The sequence below is a fragment of the Centruroides sculpturatus genome, unplaced genomic scaffold (genome assembly GCF_000671375.1).
Source record: "Centruroides sculpturatus isolate CEXI.00-Female unplaced genomic scaffold, Cexi_2.0 scaffold2429, whole genome shotgun sequence".
Classification (NCBI taxonomy): domain Eukaryota; kingdom Metazoa; phylum Arthropoda; class Arachnida; order Scorpiones; family Buthidae; genus Centruroides; species Centruroides sculpturatus.
The window spans coordinates 1-27,265 of record NW_019386520.1 but is presented as its reverse complement, the minus strand read 5'-3'; the positions used below and the strand labels follow the sequence as shown (position 1 = coordinate 27,265).

At 30.9% G+C, this 27,265-nt stretch overlaps 1 protein-coding gene and 1 long non-coding RNA gene across 4 annotated transcripts; both read left to right on the top strand.

Annotated features, from left to right (window-relative positions):
• The first annotated feature begins 45 nt into the window (after positions 1 to 45).
• On the top strand, positions 46 to 14,310 carry LOC111615205 (zinc finger protein 675-like). 3 transcript variants are annotated; one of them, XM_023356615.1, is made up of 2 exons: positions 46 to 600; positions 13,859 to 14,310. In XM_023356615.1, the coding sequence occupies exons 1-2, from the start codon at positions 217 to 219 to the stop codon at positions 14,099 to 14,101; spliced, it is 627 nt and encodes a 208-aa protein (XP_023212383.1). In that variant the 5' UTR covers positions 46 to 216; the 3' UTR covers positions 14,102 to 14,310. The 3 variants fall into 3 exon arrangements, with proteins under 3 accessions (XP_023212383.1, XP_023212382.1, XP_023212381.1); XM_023356614.1 differs by lacking the exon at positions 13,859 to 14,310 and adding an exon at positions 933 to 1,325 and having other exon boundaries at positions 50 to 600; XM_023356613.1 differs by lacking the exon at positions 46 to 600 and adding an exon at positions 12,957 to 13,523 and having other exon boundaries at positions 13,859 to 14,308.
• A 5,951-nt stretch (positions 14,311 to 20,261) lies between these two features.
• On the top strand, positions 20,262 to 22,828 carry LOC111615204. Its single transcript, XR_002755044.1, has 3 exons — positions 20,262 to 20,309; positions 21,116 to 21,229; positions 22,591 to 22,828. It is a non-coding gene; the product is annotated as an uncharacterized LOC111615204 (long non-coding RNA).
• The last annotated feature ends 4,437 nt before the right edge of the window (positions 22,829 to 27,265 follow it).

The window sequence follows — 27,265 nt, the reverse complement described above, 5'->3', positions numbered from 1 at the left end:
AAAAAAAAATACTTTAAATACAATAATCAGGTAACAATTAAATTCTAATTTTCATAGAAAAACAATATATCAATTGTTCAATTGTTGACATCAACAATTCAGTCGCAAATTCGCAAACGATCCATCTAGACGTGGAAAAGATTATCTGAACGAGTAGAAAATAATAATTTATATCAAAGTCAAGTTTTAAGTTGTGAATCCAATCTCATAAAGAAAATGCACGTTTTTGAGTTTAGAAATTTGAGAGATGATTCTTACAGATGCGAATTGTGCGGCAAGACGTTCAATACGGAATCAGAGTTACAACAACACATTAATAAAGAACATAAACTCCGAAGTAACGGTGCTGGTTTCGGTGAAACATTTAAGTACGAAGAGTATTTGATGAACGTGTTTCTTGATGTTGTTTACAAATGCCGATATTGCGGCATGACATTTAAAACGGAATCAGATTTAGAAGATCACATTAAGCAATGGCATACACCCATGCCTAATGGTGATGGTTTAGGTGGATCGTTTAAATACAATAAGCACGGGACAACATGCGGAGAATCTTTTAACGTAGATCAGAACATTCCTCTTTCTGATTCCACTTCCTGCGTACGTATTAAAATATTTATTTTATTCTTCCTTCAATGCTGAAAAACTATATTCATATTTTTAATTATTACTGAGTGTTGCGTTTCTTTATATAATCACTCTCGATTTCTCTGAATATTAAAAGGTTCTCGAACCACTGTGTCAGTTTTCTGAATTTTCTTCTGTGCTCAACACTTAATCTTTTCTCTTTGTATGCACTGAATTGAAGGTCATTCATATGTTGCATTTCCTTTTTACATCAATGCACTTTCATAGAATTTTTGTGTTTACTGTCAAATAATATCTGTAACTGAAAAATATATTTAATTTATGTATAAAATTTGTTTCTACAGGAAATGTTTTCAATATTTGAAAAATTAGGAACATATCTCGAAAAATCTGAAGAATTAAAATCAGAAAAGAAAACTGATAAAGAATGCTTCGATATTTTGGAAAAAAGTAAACAGGAAGAAGTTATGAAAGGTGAAGGTCCTGAAAACAAAGAAAACAATGAAGCAGAACAAAAACAAGATCCGACATGTCATCAGGAATTTTTCCCTGCAAGTGCGGAAAAAAATCTTCAGTTGGAAAATTGAAGATTTGAGATTGGGATTGGAATTGGAAAAACTCCAAAATTATTATAATTATTAAATTTGGCTTTTTTTTCGCAAAATTTACAAAACGAAAAGCAATTAATTTAATTATTTCTGCTGCATAAATTTAATTTATTTTAAATGTGAGAAAATTATTTTCTAAATTCAAAATTGTACACGTTTATTAATGAAATTTACTCTAATAAAATCTTTACAATCTTAATGCAAATTATTTCTTTTTTATAATTTTCTACATTTCTGTAATAAGAGTTATGTTGTAAACAGCAAAGAATTAAGAGAATATTTTATAAAAGTAACTTATAATTGAAGAAGTATTAAAAAGAATTATTCAAAATTTAAAATTTAAATTGAATAAGATAAATATATACTTAAAATTGGATTTAAAAATGAATTCTGGAAATTAGTGTGTGGAATGAGAATGGCTTTGACGATTTAAATAATTTGAGTAAAGCTGGCAAAAGACACGAAAATCGTAAATGTCACATCGATTCTTTCGAAACTGGAAATCAAAGCAGAATAGTATTTAACATTACTAAACAATATAAAATAAGTATCAAAAATTATAACAAGATAATTACGGCTAATAGATATATTATATCTAAATTAATTAATATTATATGTTTTTTCTCAAAGCAAGAATTGGCATTTAAAGGGCATGAGGAATCTATTGAATTTGATAACAGAGGTAATTATACTGAACTTGTTTATTTAATAAGTAGGCCAGATAATCCATTAAAAATGCATTTAAAGAAGTGTATGGTTTTTACTGGCTTATTGAACAAACGAATACCAATAAACCCTGATGCGCAATTAATTGATTGCCCCTGTAGGACGGCTTCTTACATAAACACAGCTTCCCTATTATCAAATGTCATGATACGCCACTGAAACAAACAATTTTTTAATAAACTAGGCTATATAAATTTGGTTAAATTATAAAATATACCGTATGCTTTCATTGTTTTAATGTTGATACACTTGTAATTTCATTAAAAAAAATTACGGCACAAGGTCTTATTGGTCCACGACAAAGCGAATCTCGGTAACCAAGTATTCACACTGACGTGTTGTCGCAGTTTGAGTGTAGGACAGAAAGCAAACCAATTCCCTCACCTCTCATCTCATATCTCATATCTCATAGAGGAGTGTTATAGCTATGCGCTTTTCACTCCAGAAGAAACAGTAAGGAAGAGTCGGTCTTATAGAAGACGACCAATCCGAGGAAGACAGGATAGAAGTTACTAAGTAACCAAATCCCTCACCTCTCTCTCATATGTAAATCGTCTTTCCAATTCTGCCCCGGGTTCTCCTAATTGCAATTTAACTATTAAAACAGAGTTGTTTTTGTCATATTCGGACAAGTATATCTTATGCAATATTCTTAAAATGATTTCACTTACAGTTACTTTATTATATTACACAATAGTTTAATGTTACAGTGTGATTTGAATTCTATTTATGTATTACTCTGTTAGTTAATGAAGATATGATTTTTATTCGAAAAATTGAACCTCATTTCGTGGAAGTTCAGCAGATATACATTTTTCTACTGATTACGAATGTCATATTTTCAACACTTATTATCATTTCAGTACACTTTGAATATAACACGTGTAGACCAAACTAACGGAGTTATCGTACTTTAACACCTCTTGCAGACAAAGAAAACAGTTCATACAACCAAAGAAAATATACCAATACTGCAGAGGCGTGCCGTGACATTTTATGATAGGGAAGCTGTGTTTCTATAAGAAGCCGACTTTCAGGGGCAATCAGTTAATTCTTTCTTTAAATGCATTTTTAATAGATTATTTATCTGACGTACAGTACTTAATAAATAAACAAGTTCAATATAATTAATTACCTCTGTTATTAGATCCAATATATTCCATATACCCTCTAAATGCCAATTCTTGCTTTGATAAAAACATATAACAGCTATTTATTTAGATATAATATATCTATTAACCGTAACTATCTCGTTATAATTTTCAATATTTATTTTATATTATTGACTAATGTTAAATTCTATTCCGCTTCGATTTCCAAATTGCTTGAAATACGAAAGAATCGATGGTTTTTCGCGTCTTTCGCCAGTTTAATTGTCAAAGCCGTTCTTATTTCACACACTAATTTCATTTGAAAATAGTAGGCGAGCCAACAAAACAATTTTTGCATTTTTATGCATTTACAGAGCCATTTTATCGTGAAAATATCGAACAAATTTTTTTATAGAAGTGTTTATATTTAACTTAAGCATTGGTCTTACTCTTTTAATAATGTTTACTTTTTCATTATATGTTGTGGAGCCAAAACTTCTTAAAAATAAATTTTCAATATCGCAATTACATTCTGAATCGATAGCCACGATATAAGGGCTAAAATTAAAAATAAAATTATAAAAACTTACTCGGTGAAATAAAATGTGTGGTGGATATACATACCTGGTACAAAACATTCTTCAATTGTATGAATATACTTTTAAAGAAAATTATAATTAAATATAGCTTTGTAATGAAACGTACATAAAAATAACATAAAATATTCTTTACTCTTTAAATCTTAACCACTTAGTCAAATAGCTCCCTACGAGTGGAATCAGAGACGGTCCTGCTAGGTGTGCGGTGTGTACTGTACATGCACGCGGGCTGCCAAATCCCGAGGGTGCCGATACCCTCGGGATTTGGCAATGTCAAATGTTTCTTTTGTCGCATCACTAATATACCTCAAAAGACGCGACAGGGTTCTTGTAAATTTTAAACGTTTCTCACCATAGCTGTAAAAGTCTAAATATGTTAAACTTAATAGATTGTCCGTCGTTTGTTTTCTAACTAATTCGTTTTAGGACCAGGTGTTGTCCACGGAAATTTCCAAAATTTACAACTTTTCGGTCACTCTCGTCGAACTGGAAAAATTTCTGTCTTTATTACATCTAATACAGTATTTCGAAGAAATCAGTCCCCACTGTACTCGGCTATAGATTGGTTCGGTTAAGCTTTTGTTTAAGTAATATTCCGGCTCTTTCGTCAGGGTTTTGTTTACGTCCCCAATTCCCTAATCGCTTAATTATTTAACTACTTCTTAAGTAGAAATAAGTCGAAACCAGTTACTTTGTACTCGAATATTTGTAGTCTCGGGAAAAAGTGGAAAGACAAATTTTTATGACAAACGGATACATAAATCGTAAATTTAAGGAAAATAAATTCTAGAGCTTTTTCTGTACCTCGTGCATCTCTCTCATTCATTAAATTTAGTTGTAAATGATGCTGTCAAAGTAACAGTTAATTTTTTAACATTATACAAGAATTGTACACGTTTTTTTCTACATCCCCTTAAAGATGGGATATACGAAATCGTAATATCACTGGTTTAACATTGAAATCCGTGAGTAATATAAAATCGGAGAGCGGAATAAATATATCAAATATTTTAACGGATTTTTTAAAACTCCTGTCAACTATACAGAAAACTATCATAAAAACATACAAGTAAATTCTTATCGGTTGGGTTAGGTTATAAATCTACTCGCGATTCACGTAATCGGGCGAGGGCAGCCAAATATCTTGCGGGTGGGCGGCTAACAGTCCGGAACCGGTACAGGATAGAATTGGATGCGTTATACGTGTAGCAGCCACCCAAGGTTGTAGGCTTCCACCGGCTAAACCGGGTGAGGTTAGTGCTCTGTAAAGCGCATCCGCGAATCTGGCTTTTTGGATGCTGACAATACATCATTTCCACTCCTCTACTCCGCCACTAATATTCGAATATACAATAGCGATCTTATTTTTTATCACGTGTAGTATAGAAATTTGTAATAAGATACGTAATGCGGTCATAATAAAATATTGTGCGATTATTTCATATAATTAAAATTAATATGTATTCAGTTTTTAGGAAATATAAGGGAAGCGGCGCATCTACCGCTTCTAATCACGGCACGTCACTGGTTTCATTACGATATTAAACTTGAGTTAAATTAGCAGATCTTCTAGCATACATGTAATCCTAGCAAGTATTGCCATTTTTTTGCAACAACACAAACAGTACATGATTTTTCACGTTTTCAAAAAGCTGCCTGAGCAAAACAGAATGCAGAAAAAATTTTGTATGTCCATGGTAGTAAATATACTCGCATACACAGATGGCAACATGTTGCGAACGGTGTATGAGAGTATATTTACTGCCTGAGATTTTTCTGAAAACTAATGCTTTCAGGTCTGTTACTGTAATTGAGCAAACTTTCTTTATAAACCATAACTCGAGTAGAGTATTTTACTTTATTTATTTAACGAGTTTTATTTCAAATCAACAGTCCAGTTTTTTTATTATTTATAACTAGCAGACTCTGTCACTCGTTGTTGTGGCTCAAAATGTATCTATTATGAATTTATAACACTCCCCCGTAAGGGGGGGGGAATTTTTCGAAAAATTTCTTCTTAGTGTACATTCTCTTGACGTACCCTATTAAAACGCAATCAAAAACGCGAATTTAAACGTGTGTTTAACGTATGTTTAAATGCTCAACAGTTGTTGGGCCGTTGGAAAAAGCGTAGACCAGGGGTGTCCAAACCGCGGCCCAAGGCAAGTTCCAATGCGGCCCAATAAACGTGTAAACAAAACCGACAAATGTTTTAATTTTTTATTGTTTATTTATTTCAACGGCATAAACCAAAAAAAGAAGTTTCACAAACTCGTAAACCTTCATTCATATTTTATTTTTTAGTGGAAACGAAATATTTTCAAATACTTGGAGATGTGTGAATGTGGAAGGATTATTAAATAATGCTGGAGTTGTGACTTAAAGGATTATAGACTTAAATTTGGGGAAAGGAGAGAAAGAAGAAAAAAGACAAAAGATAAAAAGTAATGAGAAAAATTAATTAGATCTTTTGTTGTGAAAATATTGACCCTTAATTTTCCTACCTTTCTCAAATCTTTATCTTATGGCTATTCTCTGCTTTTCCGCATTTGGGTCTATAATTCTTTGAGTCACAACTCCAGCTTTATTTTGTATTCCTGCCACCATTGCAACATTTGCCTACATTACGCCAAATGTGGCTACTTTTTTTTGTTTGAAGTAAAACTTATCATTTGGCGTTTAGGCTACTTTTATTGGCTATATATTATTTATAAATATATTAGTTGAATAGAAATGTACTTTAAAATGGTGCTTCGTTGCTTTTTATTAATTACAGACGCAAATAAAACAAATATTTGTGTTTCTCAAATAAATTTTCGTTTGTCTCTTTTACACAAACAAGGTAATAAATGAATTTACCTATTTCTAAGTAAAAATTGAAAGTGTGTGTAAAAGTAATTTTTTAAATATCCTTATTCGTGATAAAGTTTTAATACTTACTATTATAATCTACACACGTTAGTCCTTAAATATACTTGTGTATTTGGCCACAAGTATATATTATATATACTTGTGGCCCAAAACTCTTTGACTTTTTCCAATGCGGCCCACAGAAACAAAAAGGTTAGACACTCCTGGTGTAAACTATAAATTTTTACTCTTTTCTGTTTTACTGTCTATCCTTCGTTACTCTGAGGACAGGCGTTAGAGAGATGAATGACAAGACAAGCAATGGAATAAATAATGGCAGTAAGCTCCTCCGATTAAATACGTAGAAACTTTTGTTTTAAAATAAATGATAGTTGTTATCAGGTAAAGCGTAGGGGAGATCGGGGCAACTTCGGCATGCGGGGCAAGTTTGTCAAGCGCTTTTTTTAAAAAACAAATTAAAAGGAGACTTTGGTTATAGGATAGGCAGTTGAGTTTTATTGGTGGCTTGTTGAGTGTAGTGTTTTTATTGTTCTCCAACAAGCGTAGTTGAATTATCAAGCAAATTTTCATTTTCGTTCAATTCCATATAATATTTTTTTTCCATTTATATTGAATTGGCAGGTTTTGTTATAATTCCATGATAACGAAAGTTACTTTTCCTGTTAGAAGGATGTAACTTCAACTTATTCACGTGGCCAGATCGTGGCTTGGCATTCTGTTCTCAGGGTTGTACTTAATGTTTCGAAATCATGACTAGCGGGGTAAGATCGGCAACATAAAGCCACATTAGAAGCAAAGGATAAAAATCAAACAGATGATAAATGAAAACATGTTTGCATTTGTTATTCATGTATATATGTCTTTGAACTTGCATTTCGTTGTAATAATATTAAATGGGTGTTGGATTTGTATTTCTTTGTTTTAATAGTGAATTCCAACTTATACATTGTTAATAACATAATTTTATATACGTGCCTATCTTGCCCCATTACTGTTGCCCCTATACCAGGGGCAACTTTAATAAAAATAATTAAAATAATTACAACTTTACAAAAAGAGAGAAGTTGCCGATCTTGCCCCTATACCCGGGGCAACTTCGTCAATTTCTCTCTTCTTGTAAAGTTGTAATTATTTTAATTATTTTTATTTCCAAACTGATTTTAACCAGTTCTATAGTAAGGTAACATTCCAATAGACAATATGCAAAGCTTTTTTTTCAGTTTACAGCAGTATTTATTACACAAAATTTAAGTAAAGCTTAACATGCCGATCTTGCCCCGATCTCCCCTATATGTAAGAGGAAGACACTACAGATATGAGATGAGAACATATAAATTGAATACATTAAAATTATGAAAATTAATTGCAGCCCGGCATTGTAACGATATCACAAATAATAATTGCTTGTGTCTACTGAAGGTATTGTGAGATAAGCAGAGGGCCACAGCGCTGATCCCTAGTGATCACTTACATTGCACGGGCTGGTAAAACCCGTTCTCTGTTTGTCGGATTGGCTAGGAGAGCTAAGAAGTGAGTGGGGAGGACGTTGGTAAGTCGGCAAGTGCCTTTCAATGACAGGACAGGGTTAACTAATAAACAAAGCATTTATTATATAACTAACTAGTAAATACAAAAGGTTACAATAGGTTGGATACATCTGAGAATAAATGCAAAAAACATAAATTCGTTTAGGGGCGATTATACAGTTTATCCTTTCTCTAAACTCTAAAGGTTAACTCTAACGACTAGTCCTATGTGCATAGAGAGAGAGAGAGAGAGAGTTCGTAGATTCAAAATAATTACCTCAAAGTGAGCTATATGTGGCGATTAAGTACTATGTGGAAGTTCCTAGGATTTTTGTCTGTCCAAAGTCAGTGAAGACAAATATGGCACATCTACTAAGTATAACTTGCGAATGCTCGCCCTGAGTTTGCGGTGTTTCAGTCATTTATACCAGTGTTTCTCAACCTCTAACGAATCGTCGCCCCCTTCAACATAGTATCGCCATCTTTATTTCAAAATTTCGATGCCGAGGGCCAAGGCTAACGCCAAATTCGTATTGCATTGAATAGACTAGTGACTGGTATAATGCTATATGTTTAATTATTGTACGATATAACGAATAAAATATCTAATTAATCTTAATATAATGTTTTACTATATCGCCCAAAAATTGTTTTTCGCCCCCAAAATATAAATTGTTACTAATTACCCTCTCAACGTGGAAAAACGCCCACATGGGGAGATATTGCCCCCGTTGAGAAACACCCCGTTGAGAAATCGGTCGCAGTTCAATCTTCTCTAAAAAAGATACTGTATAATCAAGAAGACTCAAGCAGCTAAAGGAGTAACAAAAATTACTTCTGACAAATAAAAAGCATTGAATAGCTCATAATGGAACCTAAAACGGATTTGAAAACAGAAGAACAAGAACTCTTGAATGAAAAATACTAAGAAACTGGCGAGATATGTTTTCTTCTGAAAAAGAGGATTAATGAGGATATTTGCAACTAATGATCTTTTCAAGAAGTGGGAAGATGTCAGAACAACGGTCTTAGAATGGAATCCAAACCAAGTTGACATAAATAGGCTTGGGGTTCTCTACAATTACAATGTTATTAATTACTTCTGTATAATCGTGAATAAGAGATAAAAACAATCAACATTAGCCAGATTCTTTAATTCCCACAAACGGAAAAAACATGACTAATAAAAATGCAAGAATGTGTATATACAGATTTTTATTATTATATTTAAATAAACGCAATAAGAAAGTATATATTTTTTTTTTATTTTTTGGAGTCTCCAGAAGGAATTAACTCCATCGGACTTTACGAATTTTTAATATTAATATAATTAAACCTAAAAATACTTAAAACTGAAAAAAATCAAAAGAAATGCGTTGACTTTGAAGAGAAAGCTTCAAAGTTTAACATCCATTGTCTTGCCTTTCTGCAAAATCTGATGCCAATGAGTAATTGTGTTTACAGCTGGATGACCTTCAGAACAGCAGGTGTTATATTTCCTGGGACATTGATGTGAGGGTCGGACCGAATAAAATAACATTAAATAAAGAAGCTCAAATTAAATTAAATATCATTATTAAAGTTACACAAAGAAAAACTTCATTTTTCGAAATTTTACGAAAAAGGATGTATACATTTCCTTCCCACGAAGCCGTTTCCTATCTCTCGGGAAACCGAAAAATGATTCATTAGGAACTTATCCTAAGAATCGGCGATTAAGTGAAACCCAGTAACGTGACGAGAAAGATAAAAGAGGGGTGATGACGAGAAAAAGGGGTCCGTCGTCGCTGTCCGTTAACACGGTCCGTCATCACCGTTCGGGATCGCCGAAAACCCGTGCCGATCCTCATCGCCGCTGTCCGTTCCTCAAGACAACTTGTCCGATCCGGTTAGAAAACGTACGATCGTCCGATCCCCTCCCTCCTCGTAGAGGTATGATACCCATTAATGTAAACTCTCTCTCGGCGCGTTTCCCTCCACTCCCGCGTGTCCGTTCGAGTTAAGCTCAATGTAATTATGTTAGTTATGTTATCGTCTCAATAAATGTCGTTTTGTTGTTAAAAGTCGTCTTTATTTCGAGTATCGCTCACACTTTACCGACGACCCCTCTCACCTCCTCCACTCGACCTGACAAAAAAAATCCCGACTGTACGGGATAGGAAAAGCATTTTCTAAGCCATCCACTGACCAGTGGGCAGTTCTCACCGAACTGTTCCCTATCAAAAAGAGGTACGACCTCGTCCTACCTCAGGCTACCCACATTCTCATAAAACCTACAGGAGCCGAAAGGTTTATAGTAGAGTGAATACTAGCTGGCCGTATATTTTTAAATATTCTAGAAAATTACGTTTTTTATTGCGATTTCTGACTCCCCAACTTAATTAAACGTATTAATAAAATCTATTAATTAAAAAAATTAAAAAACTATTGGAGGTCGTTTTTGACATCAGAAACTAGCTTTAAATAACTTTACCGAAGTAAAATTTGTGCACTAGAACTTTATCACGATGAATAAAATTTGATTGAAAAAAACCCCATAAAAAACAATTAAGTGTTAATCGTCTGTCACTAAAATTGTGTACATACTGGGCGTTTTTAAAAGCGCGTTTTAATAAACGCGCGTTAGCTCGGTGTTCGACCAGCGTTTGGGGAGCATACCCACTGGCTCAGTTTGGAAATGGACGAGAAAGTAATTGATTGTGTGTGCCTCCTCCATCGTCGCTATAAAAGATGATGGCATAGGCAAAGAAAATTTAGGGTGCACCCAATATTACGAGATAGACTGACACATGGAATGTTTGCGACGTTGCATCCAAAACTAAGACAAAATAAACCCAACTTTTTTAATTCTTTTAAAATATCTATAAAATCATATGACGGTGGTTAGTCTCTTTTAGATTTCATCAATAAATAGATCAGTATCGAAATGATCGTTCTCCATTTTGGCAAACGTACTTCCACTGTACCCGAAAACGCGCGATCTCATGTACTGTACAGTAACATGGCAGCACATATATCTCAAATCGCTCGGCTGACGCCCGCAAAACGCGCGTTTTAACAAAAATCTATAAACGCGCGTTTAACCTGCACTTGGCCAAAAGCGCGCATTTGAGTGTGTACGCCTATGTAGAACTCTTGGTTCTTTAAAACGCGCGATTAAAAACACCTAGTGTGTACGCAGCCTAAAGGTAGATTAAAATTGCTATATAATTTTTTCGTGCGAGAAAAAATTTTGGAAAAATTTTCGAGACTTTTTAGAAAACATCCATAAATTCAAAAAAAATTGGAAGGCCCAAGCGACCGAGTTTTATGTAACGCTACGGAACTTGTCCGAGTTACCTCGGGCTTAAGAATTAACGTTCAAATTTCCATAAAAACCTGTGATATAAAAATTATCGTTTAATTAACGAACAATTCGGATAGCGAACAAAGTCTTTAAACAGATTATGTTCGTTAACCGATCACACACTATATTCAAAATTGTCTGTTTGACGAGTGTACTGACAAATCTATCTAATAAAAGAGTGATGATACAAAACAGATCGAAAAATTTTTAAAAGGAAATGTTGGAAGATATAACTCACCATATAAAGAACATTTTAAACCTTTAATCTTTAATTTAAGTCAGAGAGAAACCAGAACATACTGTAATGGAACGCACAGCAGAACAGAACTCGTTTCGGTAAATAAGTGATGTGAACAGATAAAAGTTCATATGAGGCCCCCCAGTAGCTCATGTCCATATTGTCAAAATTATTGTAATTTGTCACCACGGTCTGAAACAAAATTTTCCCGTCTTCCCAACGAGTTATTGTGCTCTTTCCATTTTTGTCTATATTCAGAGCAGGACATATTCAAGGTTGGATCGTTTGTCAAAACTGCTTCAAGTGGGCGTACAATTTATGTGCTGTCGTAGAAAGTGACGAAGAAAGTCTATTCTGCAATTGTTACTTGTGAAATACAGGCAATTCAGAGAAATTACATTCAAACAATGAAAAATATACTACAGAACGGTTTATCTAATAAAATTTCAATCTTTTTTCCGTCCCGAGGCTGCACACAATAGACCAAAGCGCATTGTTTTATATAATGAATCACAATTAACGGTTATAATTTTAACAGCTTTCAAAGACATATTATGTTGTCAACTAGTTTAAAAATCCAGTAACGCGTTACTTAACTTTCCCAGAAACAGTTGGTGGCATATGTTAGTATTTTATTTTAAAAACCTTATATTTTTAACTATTTTAAAATGATAAANATTATGTTGTCAACTAGTTTAAAAATCCAGTAACGCGTTACTTAACTTTCCCAGAAACAGTTGGTGGCATATGTTAGTATTTTATTTTAAAAACCTTATATTTTTAACTATTTTAAAATGATAAAAGTTTTATTTTGAAGATAAGGATATGTTTTATAAAAAAAAGTCGTAAATGCTAGTAACAAGTAAAATACACATTAAGTCTGACCCAACTGCAAATACAAACGATCTTTGTTATCTCTCCACTCCCTAGACTTTCAACTACCAAAATTTAACAGCAAGAATACCTCTAATACGCAAATATTCTTGTAAAATTTCATTTATTTTCAACGAAAAAAACAGAAGTTATTAAGATTCGAAGAGAGTGAACAAAATCGTGTCGTACAAACGCATGAATTTGTTTCTATATCTCAGCGTTACAAGGTGCATTGATTCAAAAAAATATAATGATCTTAAAGATGATTCTTTGACCAATCGCCACATTTTCCCACTGTTATATCTAACAGGAGAAAAAATAAAATTAAATAAATTTATAGTCATATGTCTAAGTTTATCCCTAGATCTTTTATAACACTAAATATTTGAAGTGTCATATTTTTTTCCTAAATATAAAAAGTACCGTAACTTACAAAATATCATATAGAAGATAAATAAGAAAAATGCTTTAAATTCAATAGTCAGGTAACAATTCAATTCTAATTTTCACAGAAAAACAATATATCAATTGTTCAATTGTTGAGGTCAACAATTTAGTCGCATATTCGCAAACGATCCGTCTAGACGCGGGAAAGAGTTTTTGAAGATTTGCAGAATAATAATTTATATCAGAGTTAAGTTTGACCTTGTGGATCCAACTTCATAAAAACAAAATGCACGTTTTTGAGTTAAGAAATTTGAAGGATGATTCTTACAGATGCGAATGGTGCGGCCAGAAGTTTAATACGCAATCAGCGTTACAACAACACATTAATAAAGCACATACACCCCGAAATAACGGTGCTGGTTCAAATGAAACATTTAAGTACGAAGAGTATTTGATGAACGTGTTTCTTGATGTGGTTTACAAATGCCGATATTGCGGCATGACATTTAAAACGGAATCAGATTTAGAAGATCACATTAAGCAATGGCATACACCCATGCCTAACGGTGATAGTTTAGGTGGATCGTTTAAATACAATAAGCACGGGACAACATGCGGAGGACTTTTTAACGTAAATCAGAACATTCCTCTTTCTGATTCCACTTCATGCGTACGTATTAAAATATTTATTTTATACTTCCTTCAATACTGAAAAACTATTCATATTTCTAATTATTACTGAGTGTTGCGTTTCTTTACATTACTATTATCTCTCTCGATTTTTCTGAATATTGAAAGGTTCTCGAGCCATAGTGTCAATTTTCTGGGTTTTCTTCTGTGTCTAACACTTAACATTTTCTTTTTAAATGCATGAATCGTGGTTCATCCATATGTTGCTTTTCTTTTTACATCAATCCACTTTCATAGAATTTTCGTGTTTACCGTCAAATAATATCTGTAACTGTAAAATATATTTAATTTGTGTATACAATTTTGTTTTTACAGGAAATGTTTTCAATATTTGAACAACTACGGACAATTCTTGAAAAATTTAAAAAATTAAATTTAGTAAAGAAAACTTATGAAGAATGCTTCAAATTTTTGAAAAAAAGTAAAGGTGAGGAAGATATAAAAGATCAAGACTTAAATAACAAACAATACGATGAAGCAGAACAGAAGCAAGATCCAGCAGGTCATCAGGAATTTTCTCCTGCAAGTGAAGAAAAAAATCTTCAATTGGAAAATTGAAAATTTCAGATTGAGATTGAAATTGGATAATCTTCAAAATTATAAATATTAAATTTGGCTGTTTCCCGCAAAATTTACAACGCTAACAGCATTCGATACGATTATTTCTGCTGCAAAAATTTAATTAATTTTAAATTTGATAAAAACATATTCTAAATTCAAAATTGTACACGTTTATTAATGAAATTTACTCTAATAAAATCGTTTCAATTTTAATGCAAATTATTTCTTTTTTATAATTTTCTGTAATAAAAGTTGTAAACATCAAGCAATTAAAAAAATATTTTATAAAAATAACCAATAATTGAAGAATAATTAAAATAAATGATTTAAAATTTAAATTAGAATTCAATAGGTTCGGTATTTAGTTAAAATTGAATTTAAAAATGTAATTATAGTTCTAAAAAATTTTAAAATGTTATAATATAGAATAAACTCTCAGAGTCAAAATAGACAATCGACACCTATTCCTAGGAACAAAAGACAACTTAAAACAGTTAAACTACAAATAGATGCTTATTTTACTTTTTTACCCAAATGCATATCTTCTTTTATCTTCGGCCTTATCTGTGGATAACAACACTTTGTAATCTATCTGTTTATCTATCTGGTTGGTTTATATGAATTGTGCAGCTTTTCCAGTGGAAAATATCATTTCACCAAATTATACAAGAGAACATCCATATACAAATATGTTTTTAAAATTTTGAAAAGCTTGAATGTTAATATGTACTTAAAACTATGTGGACAACAATTAAACGTTATAGCAAAATTACTGAATAAAATATCAAATTTCATACAAGTATTTGCAAATTTCGGTGATATTTACAGAAACAAATTTATCTTATTTTTGCTCTATGTTGCTAGAATATTTGAATATACATAATTAACCATAGTAAATCTATAATAACAATTTATTAAATTGTGTTATTTTAAATAGAAAATCTTTTATTTCTTATCTTTTACGAAAAAAATGAAGTATGTAATCAATTCTTCCACAGTTTTTGTTTATATTATTCAAAAATGTTAGCAAAAGTCATCTGAATAATTTAATAAAGGGTTATTTCACATTTGGAATTTCTCCTTTATAGCATTCATTACAGCTTCTGGATTGTTAGAATTAAGTTTAAATTTTTCTTATAATCTAATATATAATCGAGACGGGTTGATAATAATAATAAGAATAATAATAATCAGCGCAGAGCCCAAACGGTTAGGAGTTGAAAGTTGAAATTTGGTACACAGTTAGGGTACGTCACGAAAACGCACACTAAGAAGGATTTTTCGAAATTCCTCCCAACGGGGGGAGAGGGACAGGATTAAGGCTTAACATTTCCATCAACTATATCCATTATGACCGTACGATGCTGTAATGCATGATTACAATGCATAATTATAGAAAATCATTGGTTATGTGTAATGTAAAAAATTAATTAATTGTTTGAAAATTTACTAGATTTAAAACTTTTATTATTTATAGTAAAATTTTTATAAGGGAACTTTATAATTACTAAATTCAAAATAAGAAGCAACGTTATTATGTAAATATAAATTTCTATACACAAAATGCATAGTATTATTTTAAATACAGTAATAACAAAATTAAATTTACTATAATATAGGCCTATATATATTTTTTAAGAAAAGAAATGGTGTCATACAGTTATTATTTACTTCATATATTTTTAAATCAGTTTGAATTTTACCTGTAAGCACTGTCATTTAAATCATTTTACTCTCATTTTTGTCTTCTCAAAGTCTTGTGAAACATTCACGAAGAGGAAACTAAAATTCATTTCTTATCTGATTTTACTACAATACAAAAAGGCCTTTCTAATGACAGCTCGTAAAGCAGCCAGTTTATATTGGTAAGGATCATTCGAGTGTGATGGTATGTAAAGCGGGCTGTGCGTCGGTTTGACGTACATACTGGTGACCAAATACCCTTCTTTGAATTCAATATCTATGTCTAAAAAATGTATCCGTGAGGAAACTTTCTGTTTAATCTTCAACTCGAGGCTGTCATCATTGTTATTGACCTTACTAATAAACTCATCGATTTTTTGGTCATTCATCCATAGTACAAAGAATTCATGCTCAACAAGAACCCAGATTTTGTACGTTACAATAATTAGCTGATAGAACTGGCTAGTCTCGTATATTATGAATTATGTTTAACCTTTAATGGCCAACCATACAGACAAAGAAGAGGAGCCCCAATACGAAGTGTTGTATCAGGAGTATTATATGTGCTGGTGGTGAGAAAACTACAAAATTGTTCTTTGTGATTTCAAAAGAGATATAGTGTATTTTAAAAGATATGTAGACGATGTCTTTGCATGAAGAAGAAAGTGGGAGAAAAATAATTAAATAAATAAATTTCATTATATATTTCGGGCCTTTTCATCTGGTATATTATAGAATAACCAAAATAAAAGGTAAATCTACAAAGTTGAATTTTGGTTTAATTTCTAACAGGTCTTATGTTTATTCATTTCTTATCTAATTATAGCCTAATAATATTATTGGTCACATGAATAAACATTTATCTATGGGCAGAATCGTCGAATCCGTATGCGACGTTATTCATAAACAATTTGGATAACAATTTGGAATTTAATAAATATTTTTACTTCACGTGATATTATGTGATAAGAAGAGGTTCTGGTATGGTTACAGAAATTTCAGACAATATGGCGAAATGCGCAGATGATCCTTTCCTCACGAACATTTGAAATTTCTTCGCTTATTCTAGTAGATATTGTGGCAAAACATAATTTCCACAAACAGAAATATTTACGTATTGTAAAATTAATCTAACGTTTACCTTAAAATACTTAAATATTAACATGTACAAAATCCTATAATTTTCAAAAACCCATTCCTGCAAAAGGCGAGGTGGAAGTAACACAGTAATTGTCATTTCTTTACTTTTATGCAAGCAGCCTACATTAACCCTTTTTAATTCTTAAGAAGAATTGTCTTTAGATTCAAATTTTACGACTGTAACTTGTACGTGAATTGCGTATGAAAGTATCATTTCCATTGCTAACTTTCTTAGATTTTTCCTAAATAGATACAAGCGCATAAATTAAATTGGCGTACTCACTTTTGTCTTTTCCAAAGATCAATATTAAGTGAAAACGTAACTTAAACTTATCTATACGTAACTTAAACTTAATAGCCAATAAAAGATGCTGATTATTATGACGTAATGTTTTGTCTAAATTTCTTACACGCCAGTTTTTAACTTAAATTTACAAAAATATTACAATTTTCTAATTGATGTTGTAAAATCTAATAGTGAAAATTGCTAAGTAATTGTATAGTAAATATACTTTTTTATGCAGAAGTTTATAATAATTCACAGAGTGGCATTACATAACCATATAACTTAAACATATAGATATTTAAATAACTATAATTTAAATAAGATCAAAGTCGAAGATCATAAGAGGGCAAAAGTTCCTGATAACCTTGACAACAAAATTGTATCTTGTTCGTTAGGATTCGTTAATTAACACTAAATTAAATTAAAATTGAGGAAATTATTCTATAAATATCAAAATCAAGTGTCATTTAAATTCGTGCTTTCAGTTTTATTTTTGAATAACTGAAATATGTCAAATAAATATTTTGTCGAAAAGTTCATTTTGAAATTCGATCTGTGGACCGAGTTATTCCAGGTCAAAATCTTCATGTAAAGTCTATGGAGGATTGCCGGTTGTATGTTTAAAGTAACAGCACGACTACTAAACACGAGTTTTTGCGAATATAATCTGTTCTGAAAAGATATAGCCAGTGTGAAATAATGACATCAATAACAGAATAAGAGGCATGTTACGGAAATGATTCCCATGCAGACAGTGTTTTAATGTCACTACTGGGTTAATATAGAGCCGTACAATATGCAATACAAAATGTATGTTCTCATTTCAGAAAATAAAGTTAATTCGTTTTCACCGATTGTAGTGCCATGTATGATTAAACCAATACCACCATCTTGTGGTTCCCTTGAAATTTAACATTTCTGTTGTAATGAATATTTTGTAGAGTGAGTATTTGTCGAGTTGTTCAATTGTATTGATTATAATAAACCAGCGTGTATATATATGTATATAAAAATATATTTGATACGTCAAATATATTGATTTAATTTTGGAAGAAATAAAAGGATAATTCTTGTGTTGTGTACAATTAAATTAATAAACAAGTGATGAGATTTATAACGCATTTAATTCTTATTTTATTACTTGTTAGCATGGAAAAACTGCATAGTTGTATATACCGATGAGCCGGCTAGTACGATTGGTAGACATTGTAGTGTTACTAAAAAACTTCAGCAAGTAGCTAATTCTGATTTACTGATTACCAACTGTATAATTCACGACAACATTTAGCAATGTATACCAAACAAATAAAAATTTTAAATTTACAATAAATGGTAAACATAAAATTGATTTTTTTATCTGTTACAGAGTATAATGAGTTTGGAAAATACAAATAACGCAAAATATTGATTAAGTGTTAAATAAAATATGCATCTTACCCTTAAGTATTAGTCAATTTTCACAGTGAGATGCCCTAAATGGACAAGTATCATTTTGTTGTTACCATTTGTTACATTTAACTTTGTTCATTTCTATTAAAACCCTTGGCTGTATATGAATTATATTTTTATTTTCCACTGTTAAACGAGTTACATGCGTCGATAAATACGTACTACAATCATTCTCACGTGATCTTACCCTGTATAAAAGTTTACTTCTATAATTTAATGAAGTAAAGTTTTGCAGTTGATACTTTTCTTATTAAGAAATTGTATCAAGGAAAATGTTATAATATTACTTATTCTCAACAATTTAGAAGGAAATCTTTTATTATAAAATACTCTTTATATGTTTTACGTGTTAAAACTTTCCATACATTTAATAAATTCTTGTAAACGTTTTCCATGAGTTTGTACACCTACCAGTGGTCCAATGGATAAACACTGGTAATTGGTTGTGAGTTCACACCTTGCCAGCTGGCTGGCCATATGCACATTTCCGTGTTTTCTTTACGTTACTAAAACCTAAATGGGGACAAGATACCCATAAAAGTCTTTCCGAGAGGCATTCCCTTGGCAAATCGCCCATGTTTTGCAATACCGTATACGAATAAAAGAAAGCATAAGTTTATAAAGTATATATTGGACTCATTAACTAATATTACAGAATTGATACGGTTTGTTTTTGAACCTATATTAGTTTTAATGGAATGTATTGTGCATATCTACAGATTTGGCTGCATTTGGATAGCTAAATATATTTTACGCAGCGTTAAATAGGCGTATTTTGTCATTAATTATTAACCATTATATTTAAATAACTTAGCGCTTGTTACACTTAAAAATCACTTACTAGCGAGCTTAGCACTTACTAAAATCACTAATGTGTTCAGCTTAACACTTTTACAACAAAGAGAAAGTGAATTAACCTTCCAATCAAATTTAAGTAGAGGAAGAGATTCGGAGAGATTGTTTAACAACATTTATTTCATTACAATAACATGAAACATTCATATAAAATAACAACGATTATATAAATACTATTTCTACTTTTCTAGCATAATCAATAGATTAAATTAATTTGGTCTGTAAACAGCTCATACAACCATAGAAAATATACCAATACAGTTTCTATTATTGATAAATTATGTGATAAACTTATGATTTATATTAGTAGGAATCAATTAAAAATCAATTCTAGATAGAAATCGCTAGAGCTAATTTTAGTCTATCTATAGTAAGTTTTATCACTCATAAAATCTGGATGGAAAGTTTATCTAAATCACCGTTTAATTAAATAGAGAAAGGGGATTTTGGCATATATAATTAAAACAAGTTCACTTTTATGTGAGANACAAAAAATTAATTTACGTTAGCAATATAATTAATTTTTTATAATTTTTAAATAATTACAAGTTTTATTTTTAAAATATTTCTAATATTCCAATTCAAGATGTGTTAATTGATACTTTATTTATGTTTGAAATGTTATCATTAAAGAAGTGACGTTTGTATTAAATGTGCGATTGCGGTCGTTTTTATTTATCTTTATATCTTAATGTATAAGTAGTTATCAGTTTATTTTAGTCACATGCACAGCTGGTTAATTTCTATTGATTTGAACAATCGACAGACAAAAGTCAGCTTCTATTAAGCCAGGTTAGTGATTTTAGTAATAGATTTACGTAGAAATTTTACTACTTTATGTAGAAATATTTTTAAATGTTATATAGAAATAATAAAATAATATTTATACAAATATTTTATATCGATTTATTGATAGCATTACAAAGCTATTTCTGTTTTACAATCTTTGTTTATTGGAAGGGCAAAGTTTAAGTTTGTCCTTCAAACACACAAAATGTATTAATTTTCTTCGTTAAAAATTGCTTTTAAACTTTATATAATAATGCTAAAATTTAAATAATTTTATACTTTTATTTAAATAATACAAAATAACATACAGTCTACGAAATTAATGATGTAGCTTCGAAAAAAAAATATGATTCTAATACGAAAAGCTGTTTGATTCTCTCCATTTTTCATTTTCGAGAATTTGTAGTAAAGGTTTTACTCATAGAATAAACATTAAATTTATAATCCTATCTGATGAATTTAATGCATAAACAATAAGATTACAATCTGCCTTAAGTGATGCAACTCCTACAACTTGATACGTTTACGTTGAAGCTTTTTATGGACTGATAATAGGTCAACAAAAATTTATATTCTCTGCTTATAATTTGTTTTTATAAAATTAATTCCTCCTTACATGTTTTTGACCTCCACTTTTACTAATTAAATTCATTAGATGTTTAAAAATACCATTAAAACTTTTTCACAGGAGCATCTAAACTGAGAAATTTTAGTTACTTAAACATCATATTCTTGTTTTTACTCATCTTTTCTAATATTATTTTACTTGATATGTTAAATGTTTATATGTTTATTTTCCTTTGAGACAGAAAGAATAAACACTAGGATTATTAAGATGGATGCATTTCAGAAAATGTTTCCTGAGGACAGTAAAGATTACCCCTGGGATGAGAATGCTCTTGAAGATTTAAAAAAACTTATAAGTAAGTATTATTGTATATATTATAGTATATAAATTATTTCCACGATAAAATTAGATAATAATATATATTTTTTTCGATAATTTCACTTATGATGATATTCATGTTTTTTTTTTTTTATTAATTGCCTATAATTATGTATGAACGTGTAATGAATTAAAACTCATTAGTACTACACTTTTATTTTTTTATTATATTTTCATTCAGTAATAACTTATTTTTATACCGAATTTTCGCGAAATAATCTTTATTACTAGAAGCAAAAGNAACTCATTAGTACTACACTTTTATTTTTTTATTATATTTTCATTCAGTAATAACTTATTTTTATACCGAATTTTCGCGAAATAATCTTTATTACTAGAAGCAAAAGTTTTGTAAATTATATAAAGAATATCGACTTAAACAAATGTCATATCGAATATAGTCTTAAAATATACAATTATTTTAGAGTTATGTAAAAGTATATATCTTTTTCTTAAAGAAAACAATTTGACTTTGACAATAAATATAGGATAGATTGCTGATCTTTTGAGAAGAGTTAGATGAATAACATAACAATATAACACGTAAGGGGTCTTTGCGTATGTTAACGAAAATGATGTATTCTTAGAGCGATCATTCCAACAATGAATGCACTTAATAAAATCTTACATTATCAAAGATATCTCGTATTCTTCTGCACAACTTACGCAAGTATAATCACCCTAATAAATTAATAAAAAAAACGTCAGATATATCACCACTAACCACATCTCTTCACAAGATTCAGTGTCTTGTTCCTTTGTTTTTTTCGATTTGGTTGATAATCATTTCCTTTACATTTCTCTTGCACGTACAATAACGAGAACTGGAGAAACTTTTTGCAGCAATTTTCCGGTGATGCTTTTCAGTTAGTTATTTTGTAGCCAATTCTGCTAATTTCGTATTTATTTTTATTCCAGAAGAATTAGGTAAGCCTATTCTTTAGATTAAATAAAACATTTTCGTAGGTTAAAAAGAAATTAAAGCTGCATTGCAGTTGACTTTACTTAGGATAGCATTGAAATTATATAGTTTTATAATAACTCGTGTAATTTTACGGCTACGCTAACTCACCTAATAAGCCATTTTCTTAGAGTAGCCTAGGAAGTTTATTGTCGAATGGCACATACATAAAGATGTGTATATACAGTAGGCGTTAAGATATACTAAACATTTATAGAAATTATAACATTTATAATTCAAAACACCTAATTGTATTTTTACTAATTTCACATATAGGCTATATAAAAATGTCTTTAGTTGTAATTTTTACGCTAGTTTTTATAACAGTATAACTATTAAATGCATTATTTTATAATAAATTTTAATTAATTTTTCAGTTGAACATAAAATTAAATGCAAAATGGACGACTTGTTTCTTCTTGGATTTCTTCGTGCCATGAAATTTAATGTTGAAGGTTCACTTCAATTACTTAGGAATTATTATTCTACAAAACTAGAATATCCGGCGTATTTTAAAAATTTACTTCCATCAAAGTTAGAAAAAGCTTTATCTACAAATTGTATGAGAGTTTTACCCCAGCCTGATCAAAGTGGGCGATATATTTTTATAGGACAATTGCGTAAGTTTTCTGAAAAGTTTTAATTTATTTTTTAAATTGTAAATAATTTGTAGTGTTTATATAATACCTTATTCACTAATTTACATTAACATACGTTATTTCTTAACACTTGGAAATGAAAGTTGTAATTACAGTCTAATGTTATTGCAACCAGAAAAGTTATACATAGTTCGAAGATTTGAAAATTGGATTGAATTTGGGTTAATGGAATAAGACAGAACAGCACTTCGGAGATTTATCCAGAAAAATTGTCTTTTCAGGAAGAGAGAGCTACTTACCAATCTCTGAACAGAAAAAGTCACTGATAGTTGGTCTTATGACTCATTGACAAGCTGAACACATGTAGTTGTTTATGTTTTCTTTCAGTATCTAAAACCCAAACCAATGCCATTTTCCAGTTTTCCAGAAACGTTCTCCCGGAAAAAAACCTCCTCTTTTTGGCACTGCCCTCAAGTGCCTTATTCTATCAATCCAATCCAATTAAATCCTTCAGAAAATTTACTATTGCAAACTGATAACTATTTACGTGTAAGACACGTGCAGAAGCTCAGAAAAAGCTTGCTTGTGAAAAACATTTTCCTGGCCAACGTGTTTAGTGAGTTTATACAATTGGCCACCGGTTAGCTTCAAGGCTGGAAGACGAGGCGGTGAAGGCAGCAATAGAGATCTTTTGTCATAGAGATGCTAAGCTGAAAATCACATATGAAATTTATATGGCTGGGAAGACTCAAATACGTCAAACCCCTCTGTCACGGTCTGACCACTAAAAGAATTTGGACAACTTTATTATAAGTTTGATGAGTTTGTTAGTGTTTAAAGCAAGAACGTGTTAAAATTAATTCAAATTGCAAGTTTTACGTTTGAAAACAAAGAATGATGATTTTTCTAATGATTTTTAAGTTACATTTAAACGGGTGTGTCATTTTGACATTGCTGATACTGCTTCTAACATCAGCAAACTAATATGAGCATACCAAAGATGTGCCTCATCTCAAAATTATTTACCATAGAATTCAAAATTAAAGCATTTGAATTTGTATTTAATATTTTGTAGACGATGCCCATAGATTTGCTATAAAATAATCCAAAAAGGGCTCTTATTCAACCGATAAAATTGAGTAGATTATTGTAAATGAACAATACGAATTCAAACACTTGTATTAGAAACAAACGTCTACTCATCAAAATGGGGTCATTTTTATCTCATTGTCAATGTTTATTTTTAGAAAGATAACTTAATTTTTTCAGATTTTTGCTTTTGTTAAATGATATTAACCTATTTTAATTAAGAAATGCTTACGTTAAGAATAATTAATACTCTAGTCACATAATTCAATTTTCAATTTCGATGGCAGATATTTACAAAAATGAAATGTCAATGTCCCTAAACGGAAGGATTTCCACTTTAGTGCCTTCAACACAAATAGTCTTTACATTAAAATTGCAACCTCCGTTTAATCTCAACTTCACCTGCCTATAAAAATATAATGTTTGCATCTTCGCACTTGACCTGTTATTTTATGCTGAAATTCTCTGTTTTTAATATTCAAGAAACTGATAAAATCTTGACACTAATAAAGGCTTTTTAGTTAGAGCGATTGTGAGGTGATTCAATCGCCTTTATCACGATTTTACGCGCAGTAAAATGGCCTCCCGGTAAGATTCATAAGATTCATCTTCAAGTACTTTGGAGACATCGTACCGAGACAACTTATATTTTAGCGTGGCGATTTCATCGCACCCAATTAGCATGCAGAGATTATTATTTCAAATGCAGTTTAGATCATACTTTTACCCATCGTCCATAGCATTATATACTTCATGGTGTAAAAATTTCGATATTGATGTTTAAAAAAATAGTAGACGATTACAGATATCATTGTATTTTTTATGACAAAAAAATCTAAATTATGAAAACGAGAAGATAAAAATATGAATATAGAAACAAATTAATTTAAATAACGGCAGTTCAAGTAATATATTAATAATAAATGTTAGAAAAAATAAATACAAAGTTAAATTGAAAAATATAAGAGTTGAAAGATTGCTGCCATTTAAAATGTCGCAAAGTTTACCAAGATTATATGAGTCATCAGGTGACAGCGACACAATCGCCGTAAGTGGAATAACCTGCATTGTAAATTGTAACTGGCTGCGAGTAAAGCTGTCAAATCTCGTTGTCTTCTCAAAAATTTTATTTCTTTGTCGTTTCTACGTTAATTAATAGTTACTCAACCTGTCATATTTCGAGTCTAATAGACCGTAGATTCAATTTTATCATCCTAAAAACCTTGGTAGGATTTCACAATTTACAAAACGATTGAGTTCTAAGTAATTCATACCTATTAATTTCTTGTAATCCGAACAACATTTTACCATTAAAACTAATAATAAATGTCATATTTGAATTCTTCAAAAGTGAATTCAACTCTAGTAACATTCTATAGCGTGTCCCATTTCTTTTATCTATGCCAAGTAGGCTTCATGAGAGTAGTCATAAGACAGAGCGATTTTGTCCTCCACTTGGAAGGATCGGTTTTTCCAGAGATGGTCAGTTCACCGTTAGTCATAATTGATCAATTAATCAAGAGTTCCTACAGCGGGAGGATCTGAGTGAAAGCTACTGGCTCCGTATTGGACAATCGTATTGGATTTATGTAATTATTTACCTCTATCCATTGTTTAAATTTGTATTTCATATTGGAGAATCCCATAAAAAGAAAGACTACGAAGAGGAGAAGAAAGGAAAAAATATTGGAAGCTTCATCTGCTCTTCCAACTGAGAGAGAAGGATGGTTATTATACAGCTTGGATGCTCTCCGAGTCATCCCTGTAGTTATCATTTCAAACAGAAACATCTGACATGTAAAATAAATTCAGCTAAGTAAAAACTTATGACAATTTATATGAAAGTCAATTTACGATAGATGTTTGATGGCAGCGAAAATAATTCCCGAAAATCAGCAAGACCGATTCTTGTATAAAAACAATCACTCAGGGACTTTTTCACTTGGTGCTGTTATTCTCGATATAAACCCGTAAAATACTCGTGAATTAAGCACTGAAAATTATTGTTCTGATCGTGAAGTGTCTTTCGAACCAACTGTAATACACATATTCGTAGTGGAGAAGAGAAGAACCTGGGACTCGAACTTCTCATGAAACTATTTAAAATTTACTTTCTATACTAATAAATAGTTTTAATACATAACATTTAGCTTAAAGTTTAAACAGTTTAGTTTTGCAAAACTTATAGACAAATATCAAAAATTTTCTAAAGATAAATTATAAGTAATATTTGATTTTAAAAAATGCCGGGACAATTTGTATCTTTCATATGTTCGCTTTTGCCAATTAGGCACCGTTAGTCGTTGTCTCGGATTGGAGAGAACGAGGGTTTTAGGAAACATAAATCATCCACATCCTTCTAAATACAGATATTGGGTGCAATTTGAAAAGATTATAGAACTATAAATTTTCACTGTCGTCTGTCCGCCTGTCCGTCCATCGTTCCATAATCTGCATAAAGGGTTTAGTTACATGAAAGTGGAGAAAAGATTCGGAAAGATTAGTGGCAGGAGGCCCGATTAATGGCATGTACAATTTCGATTTAGAAAGGAAGTCACGTTGTTTGAATTCAAATTATTCCCTAAAAGAAGCTAGATAGAATTGCTGGCATGACTTTATTGCTAACAAGATATGTATGATATGTATGATGTACTGTACAGTACCGTACAGGAGCTCAACACTACTAAATTGAGATGGCGAGCATATAATTTTAATTAAATAAATTAAAATTATGATTAAAAATTTCAGCCCGGCATATGACAATGTCACAATAAATAATTGCTCGTTTTAATTGGCTTTTCTAGTGTGAAATGATTGCCTGTACGCAGACCGGCGGCAGTTTCCAACCCAAAATTGGCCAAATAGATGCATAAAAAAGGGTCTCAGTAGGAAAAGAGAATCTTTTCATTGGTGTCACAGTGTGTAATATAAAACACCATGTTTACTGCTGGGATAAGACCACGCGGAAAAGAATGCAATAAAAACAATTGATGCAATATTTACTAGCTTTATGTAACGCACATCGATGCGAATTGCAGTAAAACGAATTAAAAATAAAAATATTAACAATTATTATGTTTTATCTATACTTTTTATTTCCGGATAAAAACTACTGAACGACGCCTGTTGCTCCTGACCAGCAAGCTAGTCGCATAAAGATTTCCCTATTTCTTTTACATATCTAATAACTAAATGATGGCTTGAATTCCCACAGAAAATTCCCCTGGATGCCACCACCTCAGTGGTAGATCACACTTGAGCTACATTGAGAGTTTTCAATATAAAAAGTTGTTTAAAAGACTACAGGCAAACAACTTTTATACTGAAAACTCTCGATATTAAAAATAATAGACGAAAAGATTAT

What these genes read in the sequence shown, in the direction of transcription:
- LOC111615205 (XM_023356615.1), top strand. Translation starts at nt 217, where the DNA reads ATGCACGTTTTTGAGTTTAGAAATTTGAGAGATGATTCTTACAGATGC. An exon ending in TTTCTGATTCCACTTCCTGC is followed by an intron (nt 601 to 13,858) that starts GTACGTATTAAA and finishes TTGTTTTTACAG; the next exon opens with GAAATGTTTTCAATATTTGA.